Source organism: Micromys minutus (assembly GCF_963924665.1).
Source record: "Micromys minutus genome assembly, chromosome: 1".
NCBI classification, from domain to species: Eukaryota; Metazoa; Chordata; class Mammalia; order Rodentia; family Muridae; genus Micromys; species Micromys minutus.
In genome coordinates this window covers 53,117,998-53,131,371 of record NC_137969.1, presented here as the reverse complement: position 1 = coordinate 53,131,371, position 13,374 = coordinate 53,117,998, and the positions used below count along the sequence as shown (strand labels likewise).

General features: G+C 48.6%; 1 protein-coding gene across 1 annotated transcript in view; it reads right to left on the bottom strand.

The window, feature by feature from the left end:
- Nucleotides 1-418: 418 nt before the first annotated feature.
- The window catches only part of VASH2 (vasohibin 2), a 30,401-nt gene continuing 17,445 nt past the window's right edge, over nt 419-13,374 (bottom strand). The window contains exons 6-8 of the mRNA XM_080941320.1: nt 12,492-12,873; nt 10,950-11,071; nt 419-2,692 (exon numbers count right to left, since the gene is read on the bottom strand). Of these exons, the coding sequence (XP_080797446.1) occupies nt 2,620-2,692; nt 10,950-11,071; nt 12,492-12,873 (577 nt within the window). The 3' untranslated portion in view covers nt 419-2,619. The remainder of the gene's footprint in view (nt 2,693-10,949; nt 11,072-12,491; nt 12,874-13,374) is intronic.

Here is a 13,374-nt window from a genome sequence, read left to right as displayed (position 1 = left end):
AAGTTATAAGGCATAGAGTTCTTTGTACTTTGTTCCTGTAAGGTGTAATAAATTATATTCGCACATTTGTTGGGCTTTGTGGTAAGTGTGCTGAGCTGTAGATGCTGGCCTGTCACCTTCCTCAACTCAGTACCTTTTCAGTCATTAGCAGGATGAAGCTAAGAGGCCAGTGATTGATCCATACAAAAACAGAGTAATATTTAACAAAGTCTGGAAGAGGAGAGAAAATGACCATTATGTTCAATTGGATAAAACAGCAACAAAACATCATGAAGTCCTTCAGTTTCCAGAACGGTTTTATTACAGTTACATGCTGTGTGTGGACACGCGATGAGAGATTTGAGCCTGAAGCATGCACTTGTGGTGTTCTGTAGAATACCGTCAAGTCTTCACAGACTTAGAAAAATAACCACTAAAACAATCACGGTTTGTCTGAAATATTTTTTAAAAATGTATTGTCCAGATCAAAGTCTTAAGAGAATAAACAAGAATCTGAAGTGTATGTCAAAAAGACTGTATAAGGTTGCACATAAAAGTCTAGAAAGCCTTGTATGGTGAGCTGAAGGGTTGCAAAGGCTTCCCTTTGATCACCCATGTCAGCTGAGGACACCCTAGGAAACAGCTGACTCAGGAAAGGGGTGTGCTCACAGTTCACGTGTGCAGAAAATACCCAGCCACTTTTCAGTCAATAGCAGTCAGCTTGAAATGTGTCATTCTGCTCCATGCATCTTGCCATGGTGCATAGGACAAACTTGCTCCTGTCAGCTCCGTTTTCATCTCCATCACAGCCAGGCAGAAGGCCAGTGAGAGGTAAGACATGCTGGGTTCGTTTTATAAAATATTGCATTAGAATGTAGATGTTTTGGGGCTTGCTTCTGTTTTTGGAAGTTAGTGTAACTACAGGCATTAAAATTGAGTGACAAAGAGCCTTTTAAATATTTCTGACTAATCTTGCCTTGAAAAATGAGCCTAAAAATGAGAAAATAGTTGTGGAAGAGATTAGACAACAAAGTGTCACAGCTGGCTGCTATCCTTGCCCTTGCCACACATCAAGGTTTCTGAGAACTGCCCTTGAACACAGGCAGCTGCAGGCACTTGGCCTGGTGGCTGCACTGGCCAGATTGCTCCTTGGAACATTTAAATGCACAAGGCTCCAAGGCTCACAACAGGTAGTGTGTGAAGATGTGGAGGAAGGATGCTTCCTTGGGTGCTGGGTGTCAAACCAGAGGAGCCTCCAAGCATGTGCCAGGCCACACAACTCGCCTTCAACTCCAGAAACAGGATTTTTGGAGAAAACCATTGAATTCAGAATTTGAAGCTTACACTGTTTAGTTTCCTGGTCCTGTCCTCTAAAGGACACTAAGCTTTTCCAAGAAAACTACTTGTCATTAATAATGCTGGCTTTAGGGTGGAGTGAGGTCTTTGTGTTTCTGTTTTGCACTCCTTGTGGCCCTAGGTTTTCCTGGTGGAGACTCAATGAGCAGATGTTGGCTCCTCAGAGCTCCCCAGTCACAGGGGAGCACGCTGGGCTCCGCCCTCCCGAGTTGGCGTGACTGCACAAAGATAAAAGACTTGAAGCTGTGCTTCCTCCTTCGTGGGCTGCAAGCAGAAGCAGGCAGGCTCACTCTGCTGCAGGGCCTAGGTGACCCTGAGGCACAGCACCGAGCTGGAACTCTTCCTTTAAGACAGGCTTGCTCCGAGAGGTCCTGGTTTCCCCGGTGCCTCCTAATGCCACAAAGTGGTACCCAAAGACAAGCTACTGGAAAACAGTCCATCATCAGGTTTGCCTTCATGGGAGACAGCAGAACACATTAACAAGGAGCCACTAAGAACCAAGGCTGACCAGACGTCTGCCCTGTCTGGGAAGTCTCAGTACTGCTGCATTTTTGGGTGCACATGGTCTCTTGTACTTTTTCCCTGACTCAGAAAAGGCTTAAATGTTAGCAACAGCATGGACTTGAGCTTCTTAACATGCTTGTTAGAAGAAGAAAACCTGTCAGCAGATGCTTTAAGAAAAGTGACTCCAAGATCCTAAAGTGTTTTCCCTTATTGCCAGAATTTTAGTGTTTCTAAAGCATCTGCATATAACACAACTTAAATCTCATCTCGTATGAACCAGAAAAAAACAAAAACCCTCCAAACCAGGATCCCTATAGGAAACCAATACAAAGAGAATATAAAAACTCATTAAGATTGCATATCTGATGCCAAAATGTTGAGGTAATATCAACTGCTTAAAAAAACCTACCCATCTTTGCTTGTTATTGCTGAGAAGACGGTAATACTGGCTGAGTTGCCTACTGTACCAAAAAGTGGGGACGGACTATAAACGGTCACTACAGCCGAGGCATAACGCCAAAGCAAGCGGAACAGTCGGCAAATGGAAAAATAGAAAGCTGCAGTTAACATTGTTCTTGAGATCCTGAGTGAGGGAGTCGGTCAACCCAGGGGTCTGTCCGTCACTTCATGCCTACTGCCCAGTGAGTTTTCCAAACTCACTCAGATTCTCTCTCCAGGTAAAGCCTTCAAAATCAAAACGCCACAAGTTGCAGTTCGTCCTGAAGCTGCTGGGTAAAGTGCAGAGAAGAGCACCATAGAAGCCTTGCCGGCCCGGCTTGGCTAGATCCGGATCTGATAGCCCACTTCGTTCAGAGTGCTGAGGTCAGACACCTTCTTCTCGGTCAGAGCAGGCCTGAGGGGAAGGGCAGAAGGATGGTAGAGAGGGACCAACAATAGCACCAAAGCTCTGGGGCCTCCGGCGTGGTTAGCTAACCCTTCCTAGTCACCTTCGGAGCCCGCACGGTTGGCTCCCAACTTTTGCTCTTAATCCTACCTTGACAGGTTTACAGGAGTTCTAAAGGCTTTCAGTGAAGTTATATAAAAGCATCTCTGGTATCAAATGAGCCTTTTAAGCTTGAATTTTGTAAAGTTAAAATGAACAAAAGACCTTGAAAATAAACAGCACAGCAAAATTCATCAGACTCACTTTTTTGAGACGGGGTTTCCCTGTTTGCCAGGGTAGCCTTGAACCTTGCATCCTCCAGCCTCAGTCTCCCACGTTTGGATCTATTATAGGTGCATGGCACCAAATTCAGTGCTACAACTTTTGAAACCCAGTACCTCAGCTCCTAATAAGTCACATATCATACAGGACTAAGCTAATTTTTTTTGGCAACAGTGAGCCCAGGGATCACAAGGAGACTAGGTTTTGGTGGACATGCTCAGTTACCCCCAAGAGATGCTTCATACTGTAGGCTTGAACGTAACATCAAGGTGTGTTGCCCACTGTGGTGGCACACACCTTAATCCCAGCACTTAGGAGGCAGAAGCAGGTGAAGCTTGAAGCTAGCCACCTCTACAGAGTAAGTTCTAAGACAGCCAGGGATATGTAGAGAAACCCTGTCTCCAAAAATAAATAAATAAATAAATAAATGGTGTGCCTCTCAGAAATCACTGAAGCCACAGCACAGAACTACCCGACCAAAGCATCTTTGCTAAGAAACTCCTAAAGCACTTGGCAGTGAGCTGCCTAAGCACTGTAAGGACACCAGATAAGTCACTAGCAGCTCTCCAGAATGACACTGTGTAGGCATCCTGTCAGCTTCCAATACCTGATGAACCAAGCCCTTGCCACCAAAGGTTGACATGTCCAAGACTAAGTGGGATTTAGAATGCTGGCGAGTTCTGTTATCTTCACCAGAGCATCAAAGATGTCTCTAAATGACACCCAATGATACTATCTTAAGTGCTAAAAAGTGAAAATTCAGGTATAAGAAAGTTCTTAAACCTTTGAAAGATTTCTCTCTACAGAATTGTTTCCTCTTGACAGGAAAGTAGTCCAACTCTCTCCACTGAACAGCAGACTCCATAGCTCAGCAACCTGTCTCTCTAAGAAGGGCTTGACCTTCCTAAAACACCCAGCTCTCCTGTGGTAGGTAAGCACTGTGCCATGAGCCCTCCCCAACGCCCCTTTCATTCTAGATTTCAGATGAATTCTCAGTTACCAGGCAGCCCTTAAACTTGGAATCCTCCTGCCTCTCAAGCAACCACTAAGAGATTCCAACATCTTGATCTATAATCATTCTCTGTGAAACAACTTCACAGTGGTCACTAAATCTACCAACTTGCTACTTGACCCACTAAAGAACTTGTATCTTAGTCTCCTGTGAGTGGTGGTGAGTATTGGTCTGCACCTCATCTATGTGTCTTTCTCATGGTTCCTGGGATGCCCACAAGTGATGCACAGTGGAAGTGGATGTGTGCACGCTTCACTCAACAGTGTCATGGGCTCCAGGCCTTCAGGGTAATGCTGGTTTGGTCCAGTCATGCCCTAGAGACCAGCTACTTTAAACAGGACTGCTGCCTACAAACCTTGAAGAGTGACTTCCAGGACCCACCTGAGACCCTTGGTAGGTTAATAACCACAAGGAAAGGGAAAGGGGGAAAAGGAAACATGGCAGAAGAAAAAGAGGAAGGCTAGGTAAAAGAAAAATGGAGAGAGAAAAAGTCTTAGACTGGCCAGTACTTGGAGAAGCTGACCCCAGTGAAGAGATGGTCTTCCCTTTTTGTTTTTGTTGTAGACGTTCATGTGAGGATGTGTGTGGAGGTATGTGTCCAAATGTGCCCATTGCATGTGGAGGCCAGAGGCTGACCTGTTATCTTCTTTAACTACTTCACCTAATTTAATTTTATTTTCTTGAGATGGGATCTCTCACTGGCCTTTCAGCTTGTAGACTGAGATAAACTGGCTTCCAGAAAGCCTCACTTCACCCTGTTACCCCATCCCACACAGTAGGCTTACAGTGTGTGTGCTGCCATACCTGACTTTTTATGTAGTGTCAGGGATCTGAACTTGTGATGTCAGGCTTGTGTAACAAGCAGCCATGTCTCCAGCCTCTCTTTTCTACTGATTGCCTCAATATAGTCTAAGCTGGTCTTGAACTTGAGGACACAAGTGAGCTTCCTGGCTCCCACCTCTCAGGTAACCGGAAAAATGGATGTGCTACCACCTCAGGCTCCCCCGACTTCTCTAACCTGCTCTTGAGCTAACCCCACTCAAAAGGCACTGTGAACAACTCTCAGAAAAGAGCTGCAGGGAACTGTCTCCCAGAGTTGGGAAGGAGTTGGTTTAAGGTGACAGGGGCTTCGAAACAGACCCCAATCTCCTTCCCCACTTTCCTCTAAGAACCCCTGGTGGGTGGAGTTGAGAGGTAACAAATCGAAGCTCAACTTTCTTTGTGGAAGGTGCTTCCGACCTTTGGAGGAGGGAGACTATGGCACCGTCGTTAAAGGCACTTGTCACCAAGTATGACCCACACGGTAGAAGGTAAGAACCCACAGGTTGTCCTCTGCCCCACACGTGTATGTGTGTGTGTTCTTACACATCTATAAATGTAGTGATAAGACCGAAACACTCCGAGGGAGCAGAGAAGAGCCTGGGTGAGGGGAGACTGGTCTCCCTTTAGAAACCCGATCTTAATTGAGGCTGGTGAAGTCACTCGCAGCCTCCCACTCAGCTGACTCTTGAGTCAGCCCAGTGACACAGATGTTCCTAAAGGGATTATTTAGGCAAGTGTAAAGACAGGGGAATGAAGAGCTGGCAGAGGCTCCAGCTGTGAGCGAGCGGAGGGTAGCATCAGCCCCTAGAACTATGTATGGGCCCCAGCTGGCAGCCTCACGCCAACTGTGGTCATTTTCCTCCCTGAGCAGATTTAGAAACGACTTGTTGGCCTTAGGTAATGATGAGATAATAGCATGACAGTGGCATCCGAGAGACTTTCCCAGTGCAGACCAGCTCATCGAGCCCAGTGCTTGAAGCCACTGGGGCATGGTCAAAGTTGTCCCCTTTAAAAAGCAAGACTAGATGGCTGAAGAAGGCTATGGGTAGGAGAGAAGAGCCTTTTGTTGGGAGCCGGGGTGCTGGTCTAGCCTGTGACGCTGGTCTAGCCTGTGGTTATGGCAGATGTATGCGTCAGCAGAGGGAGGAGTCAGCTTGGACTTTCCGTGTCTCCTGAGGTCCCTGCTTTCCAGTCTTTCTTTTACTTCTCCTGCCCTCCCCTCTCTTGCACAGTAGCATAGCCCTTCCCTAGTTCTTCATACATTCCCCCTTTAGAGGCTCCTCCTAACCTCCAAATGCAGACAGTGAGCCAAGTGGCCAGGATTCCTGATGCAGAAAAAAGTGTGGCCTCACGAGCTCTGTGGCACTCTCAGTGCAGGGCTTCTGATGACCATGCAGCTCCAAGGCCACCTGGCTTGCATGCAGACCCCTTCTCCACACTCCCCACTGAAGAGTTAATGAGGGGCTCCTGGCAACCTGCTCAGCCAGGGAGAAAGGCTATGGGCCTGAATCTGAGGGCCTTGGGAGTTGGGTACAGCCACCTCACCTTTTTTTTGAGAAGTTTACAATATACTGGCCTATGACTGTCCCGCAGTGGGGCAGCAATAGGAAGATGATAGAAGGGAAACACCTGGGAACCCGGCTCCTCCTGGTCCTCTCCTCTCTCAGGACACTCTAGTATCAGGAATGATGGGGTAAAAGAGAGGATGTGGGGCCCTGGCACCCGTAGCTTTGAACTCACAACTGGAACTGTCTAACAGCTGTCCTTCTCGGATGCATATGAAGGTGTTGGTGTGGCCGGTTGTCTTGGCTGCATGACAAAGTAGGAGAGATTAGGGGCTGGGGCAAGGGAAGTCCCTTCTTTTTCTGACCCCTTGAGGGTGACTCAGAGGCACCTCCCAGACTGATTTCAGGGAGTCCTGAGCATGGGGCCCAGCCAGGTTTACCTGGAGACCATCTCCGTCAGAGGCCCACCAGGACTGGACATGTCTGGGGTCTGACTGGCCTTCCACACTTTCATCTTGCCACGTTGGTTGTTAATGCAAACTCTTTGCCCCCGTTCATAAAGCCCAGTGGAGTTGGGTCTGCTGCTGAATGGTTTTGGGAACTCAAGTTGTGGTCCCCACCCAGCTGCAGAACTGAGGGCTTATCAAAAACAGAAACTCAGATTCACAAGTGCTCCAGGGAAGGGGATTCCCCCATTCTGATTTGGAGCAAGGCCCCGCTGGGAATCAGGATCCACCTGTCACTGAGGCCCTCAGCCTGGGCCCTGCTCAGTCTACAGCCACGGCTGTCTTTTCCAGATAACATGGCTTACTTCCCCTGGTACGAGACGGTCAGCCTCTCTGCTCGCTTGTCTACTTGGTGCCCTTCTAACCCCTCCCCTGCCCCTAAGGCCTCGCCGTGTAGCATCCCATCCCTCTGACCCTGGCTGCCCCAAAACCTTGCTTCCTGAATTCACCACTTTGTTTTTGGACCTTCACCTCTTGCCCCCAGTCATTTCTGCCTTGTCACCAAAGACAGTGCAGCTCTCTTCAGTTCTGCAAGGAAAGGCCCAGAGGGAATACATGATACTCTACGAACGACTTCAAGGAATCGGCTCCAATTCCACTCTTCTTCACAGGAAATGGTTTGCCCGAAGCCACATCCTGGTCCCTTGGGTCTCAGGTAAGGTTCATCCTGTGTGCTGTCCTCCTGGCTCCTCTCATCTCTCCCCCTCTCAGAGGCTTAGCCCTGTCAAGCCCCATCATACCATTCCAAAGGTCCCCAGAGTCCCCACTATCTTCTACCCTCCCCACCCCCCCCACCTTACTACCCATGCTGTTTTTGAGTTGACACTTTTGTCACTGGACCATGAGTCCTCACCTTGGTCCTCCTGCAGCTATCATGGGGGTGAAATGAGCCATGGGGTATGAAGGCAGGAGGATGACCAAAGTGAACCCCCTCTTCTTGGACAGCATCCCTCTGGCTTAGAGGTCACTACCTGCCCCCACTCTGCCTCCTCACTCCCAGGCTCTCTGATGTACCAGGTGGACAGAAGGGTTGGTGGGTTCCCCAGAGTAGGACTGTTGAGATTTGGTCTTTTGCTATGTATTATTGTACAAAATACTAGTCCCCAAGGCCTGGTTGTCCCCCAGGGATAAGAGAGTTGCCATGTAGACCCAAGTAACACTTAACCTTGCCCCCAAGTTATCCCTTATTGATGAGTAAAGATGCCTGCAGCCTATACGTGGGCAGAAGTGAGAGGTGGAGGGTTTGGTTCTCGAGATTGGGGTTGGAGGAAAACCGTGAGGAGAACCACGAGGAGGGAGGAGGGAGGAGGGAGGAAGACACTATGTGATAAGAGATCACAAGAACTATCCGTGGAGTTAAGAGCAGCCGTGTGGAACAGATTACTGATAGGGAGGTAAAATAGTAGCTTAGAAGGTAGATATCTGCTCAGCCCTAGTGCTGCTTAAAGCTTATAAATATAATAGTATTGTTCCTTTTATCTGGAAACTGAATAATCAAAGGTAGAAACCCCAGACTGAGAGTAAATATTTATTACAGCAGAGGGCAGCGGGGGCTGTCTAACACTCACCATGACAAGGGCAGCAGCACACACGGGCCAGAATCTCCCTCTTAGCCATTCCTTCCTCGTTTCCTAGTTGGTCTCTGCTTTCTCTGGCCTCCCCAGAGATATTCATTCTTTCTTTCCTCACCGATGGGTCCCTGTTTGAACTGTCACTTCTGGGTAGGAGCCTTCCATCTTAAAACTATCCTTAAACCCCACCCCCACCCCGGTCTCTATGGGTACTTTCTAGAACATTCCTCCTGGGAGCCTGAGAAGCACCTCAGAGCCCACAGTCTCAATCATACTTTCCCCTGCCTCCATATCAAACCATCACCATCAGACTCCTGACCTCACCCTGACTGCCACTCTGCCCTGTCCCCTCAGTCACTCCATTTCTTTCACTGGTTAAGAACTTCCCACAACTCTGCCTACACCGAGCTCCTAATGGGTCCAGGGAATCCAGCCAGAAACGTTGACCGAGAAATGTTGACCTGCCAATGGCTGTCATCCCAGAGGAGCACTGCTCCTGTACACTGGACCAGGTTAGTTGGGGAAGAGCACCTCCTGTGGGCAGCTCAACCCCTACTGCTCATGGGAGCTTCAAAGGAATTAATGATGTTACCTTCATGGACAGAGGAGACAATAAATCAAAAAGACAGGCCTCCCCTTCTGCTAGGTCTGTGTCACTGACCTGTCAGGAAGGGTTCACAATTCTGAGACGGCAACACAGCTGGAACAGATGACTGAGTCCAGAGTGCTTGGGCTCAGTGAAGGTGGGTGTCAAGGTCAGAGGTGATGTGATGGTGAGTGTCAAGGTCAGAGGTGATGTGAGGGTGGGTGTCAAGGTCAGAGGTGATGTAAGGGTGGGTGTCAAGGTCAGAGGTGATGTGAGGGTGGGTGTCAAGGTCAGAGGTGATGTGATGGTGGGTGACGAGGTCAGAGGTGATGTGATGGTGGGTGTCAAGGTCAGAGGTGATGTAAGGGTGGGTGTCAAGGTCAGAGGTGATGTGATTGATGGTGGGTGTCAAGGTCAGAGGTGATGTGATGGTGGGTGACAAGGTCAGAGGTGATGTGATGGTGGGTGACAAGGTCAGAGATGATGTAAGGGTGGGTGTCAAGGTCAGAGGTGATGTGAGGGTGGGTGTCAAGGTCAGAGGTGATGTGACGGTGGGTGTCAAGGTCAGAGGTGATGTGATTGATGGTGGGTGTCAAGGTCAGAGGTGATGTGATGGTGGGTGACAAGGTCAGAGGTGATGTGAGGGTGGGTGACGAGGTCAGAGGTGATGTGAGGGTGGGTGACGAGGTCAGAGGTGATGTGAGGGTGGGTGTCATGGTCAGAGATGGTGTGGTGAGGGTGGGTGTCATGGTCAGAGATAGGCTTTGAGGACAGCAAGGCCACACATGGAAAGTGAGAAGTCATTGGCCTCTCTGAGAAAATGGCCATATGCTGGAGCATCCAGATCTCAGCCTTTCTTGCCATGGAAGTCCCAGGACTCCCTCTCCCCACCTCTGGACACCTCATTTTAGCAAGGCTCTGCTGACTGTCTATGCTAAACCTGGAGGTGAGGGGGGAGAAGGGGGCAGTGGGATGTGGAGTGACAAACAAGAGCCTTCTTTAAAACACTTTGTCCTATCCTGTTATCCCCAAACAGAAGCACCCCTCTCCCTGTCACCTTTCCAGAGTCTACGGAGCTGTGCTGGCTCCCTTACTGACAAGCTACAGGACCCAGGGCCAAGATATGAACACATCCAGAAGTGAACACAGCAGAACCTTCCCCTCTTAGCCGACGGGACGAACATGTTGCTCAGAACATGCTTTGTGAAAGTAGTTTACCATTAAGAAGCCACACCCACCATGTGACCTAACTAGATATGCTCAACAATGTTGGGTGACGGGTGAGGAATTCTTACAAATGCAAACTCTGGCTCCCTTGGGACCAGGGTCTGCTTGACCACAAGGCTACCATGAGACTGAGCAGGGACTCAGCCTTAGTTCCCAGCATGCAGTAGGCTACTGTGACAACCCACTGTCGTTATTTTAGCAAATGTCAACGATTTAGTGTTTATGCCACTGTAGCCTCAGCACTTTCTAGCTAGTCATTCCTGCTTACTCTAGAGACCCTCAGCAGTTCAACTGTCATGTCTTCTATGAGTCATCTTGACCTAAGGAGCTGTGGCAGCATCACCAGCCTATGGTAGTTAGCCAAGGATGAGGAAAAGCCTGGAAGCATCCCTGGACCACTACTGTGTGACAGCAACCATATCCTGCTGGGCACAAAGGAAGCCAGTCCATGAATTTGACAAATTTGAACTCAGACCCTGAAGAGTTACAAAAATGCCATGACAGCTTCTAAGTACCTAAGCTAATTCCAGAGCCAAGATTCCTAGTTGTATCTTCAGTATTCTTCCATGCTTAGGTCTTCCCTAGCTTCTATTTGTATGTGCAACTCATCCTCGGTAGAGCACTGCCCAGGGTGGCCCACACCATAGCTGGTTCCATCCCCACAGGCCAGGACACCCCTGCAAATGTGCGGCTAGAAAAGAGAAAGCGGCACTCACGATTTGTCTCGCCTGCCGAGCCTCCTCGGAGGGCTTGCTTGTCTTCTCCGTGGAGACAGGGACTTCCCCCGGCTTCTCACTTGGGTTGGAGAGTGGGTACTTGCAGGCACAGGTTTCAAAATCTGAAAAAGACAGGAAGAATTAGCTGGATCCTAAGGACACCCATCTCTCTCCTTCCCACAACACAACACCCCAACCATAGCCCATCCAAGATGCACATTCCTTCTGCACTGAGAAAAGGGTCCTGGAAAGTGAGATGGAGCAGCAGGTCACCCCCTTTTCTGTAGAGGAAGGGGAGTCAGCCCCAGCTCCTTAACCTTCGGGAGCTGACATGTTTCTCACCCTGGAAGGCAAAGCCTCCTCTACAGTTTGTCAGAAAGCAGCAGATGCTGACCCCACCTCCCACATTTAGTCACAGAGTAGGCTTCAGATCACCACCCCAGGTCCCAAGGAGTGAAGAGAAGCCAGCCTGAATCAGAAAAGTCACTTTCTCTTAGTGTCCCCACAGGCCCTGGAGGGACAAGGACAAGTAGGTGTGTTGCCACCATAGAGGTGAGCTGACAGAAGAGTGGATAATGAGACCATCCAGCCAAGCTCTGGTCTGTCACAGGGATTGTCCCTCCTATCTATTGTGACACCAGATGCCAAAGGCCTCGAAACTTAGACCACAAAGGCAGGACTCTGCAATAGACCGTAAGACAGGGTGACTGTCTCAGCCTGGTCTCTCATTTTTGGATCTTAGTTGATGAAAGAATTTGGGGAGACTGTCGCTTTCTTTGCAATATCAAAGGTGGTTTCAGCTGTGGTTTGTGAAACACCATCTGCCCCTCAGGGTCCTTGTGGGAATTAGTTCCAGGATCCCAAAGGGACACCAAAATCTTTGGGTATTCAAGTCCCTTATGTCTGCAATGATGTGTGTTCATCCTCTTCTAGACTGAATCACAACTCGGATGACCTGTAATGCCTAAGGCATGATAGTTGTTCAACTATATATTGTTTAGGGAATAATAAGAAAACAGTCTTTATATTTTCAGCATGGCTGCAAGGTTTTTTTCCTGTCGTCCTTGATCCACAGTTGGCTTAAACTGATGGTATAAAAATCCACCGGCAAAAAGGGCTGCAGAGACTATCCATCCGGTCAGACAGGGATGCAGAGGTTTATTTCCCTACAGAGGCCACTAAGCAAGAGCCACAGACAGTGTTAAGTCCTGACTCTCAGTTTGATGAGACTGAGGACCTCACGGGGAGACAGCTCTTTGAGCTTGTCTGTGAGGAGGGTTTTCAGCTGGGTGAACCGGGAACCACACACTAATGTGGGCAGCACCGTCCCATGGGCTGAAGCCAATCTGAATAAAAGCGAGAGTAAGCTGAGCCCGGTAGTGGATCTACCACGGTTCCTTCCCATGATGGAGAGCACCCTTGAACCGTGAACCAGAATATCCTCCTCCCCTCTGGATGTTCGGATCAGGGGCTTTGTCCTGTATGTAGCAGATAGAGACGAGAAGAAAGCTCCCACACGCCATGTGCTTGCCCCAAACTCACCTTCATCCGCATGTCCCTGGCATACTTCTCCAGCTCCTTCCTGATGTCAGCCCTCAGCATCTTTGAGACATTGAGGACAAGTTGCTTCCACTCGATGGGCTGGAAGCTGTGGGGCTCATGGGGGACATACAGCCCAATCTTGACCTTCTTCACCGTGTGCAGGTATTTTTTGTAGGAGTCTTCAAAGTCAAAGACAAGGTCACTCAGAGTCCGAAAGGTCAGCGGCTTGTCCATCAGCTCGGCCCTTCGGCTCATGCCCAGTGAACCGTAGCAGCCATTGCAGTAGATGCCCAGCACCACGTGCTGGAAGTAGTTTCCAGAGAAATAGGTTTTAAAGCTGATAGGGAACCGCTCAATGGAAGGTTGCCCATTGGTTAAATATCTGAGGCAAGCAGAGTGAAGGAAAAGGAGGAGGCCTTAAAGATTCAGAGAGTGACACCTTTAATCTCAGCACTGTGAGTTCAAGGCTAGCCTGGTTTACAAATGGAGTTCAAGGACAGCCAGGGCTACTCAGAGAAACCTTGTCACCAAAAAAAAAAAAAAAAAAAAAAAAAAAAAAAAAAAAAAACCTCAACAACAAAGTCAAAGAATTCAGAGATCATGCTTTCCAGAATATGATAATGCTCCTGGGGCCAATGAGTCCATTCCCCTGTCTCTAGCAGCTTGGTATCTAACCTTCCCAGATGAATCCTCTACAAGGAATTTGCTGGGTGTCTTTGAGTATCAACTCTCTTGACATATTACCAAAATCAAGTGAATATGGGATAAAGAGAAAATCCACCCTTAAACACAAAACAAGACAATAACCAGGTACCTTTTCCTTGTCTGGCTTCTATAGGGCACTTGGAGCTACTTAAAACATTTTTACGTGTGTGTGTGTGTG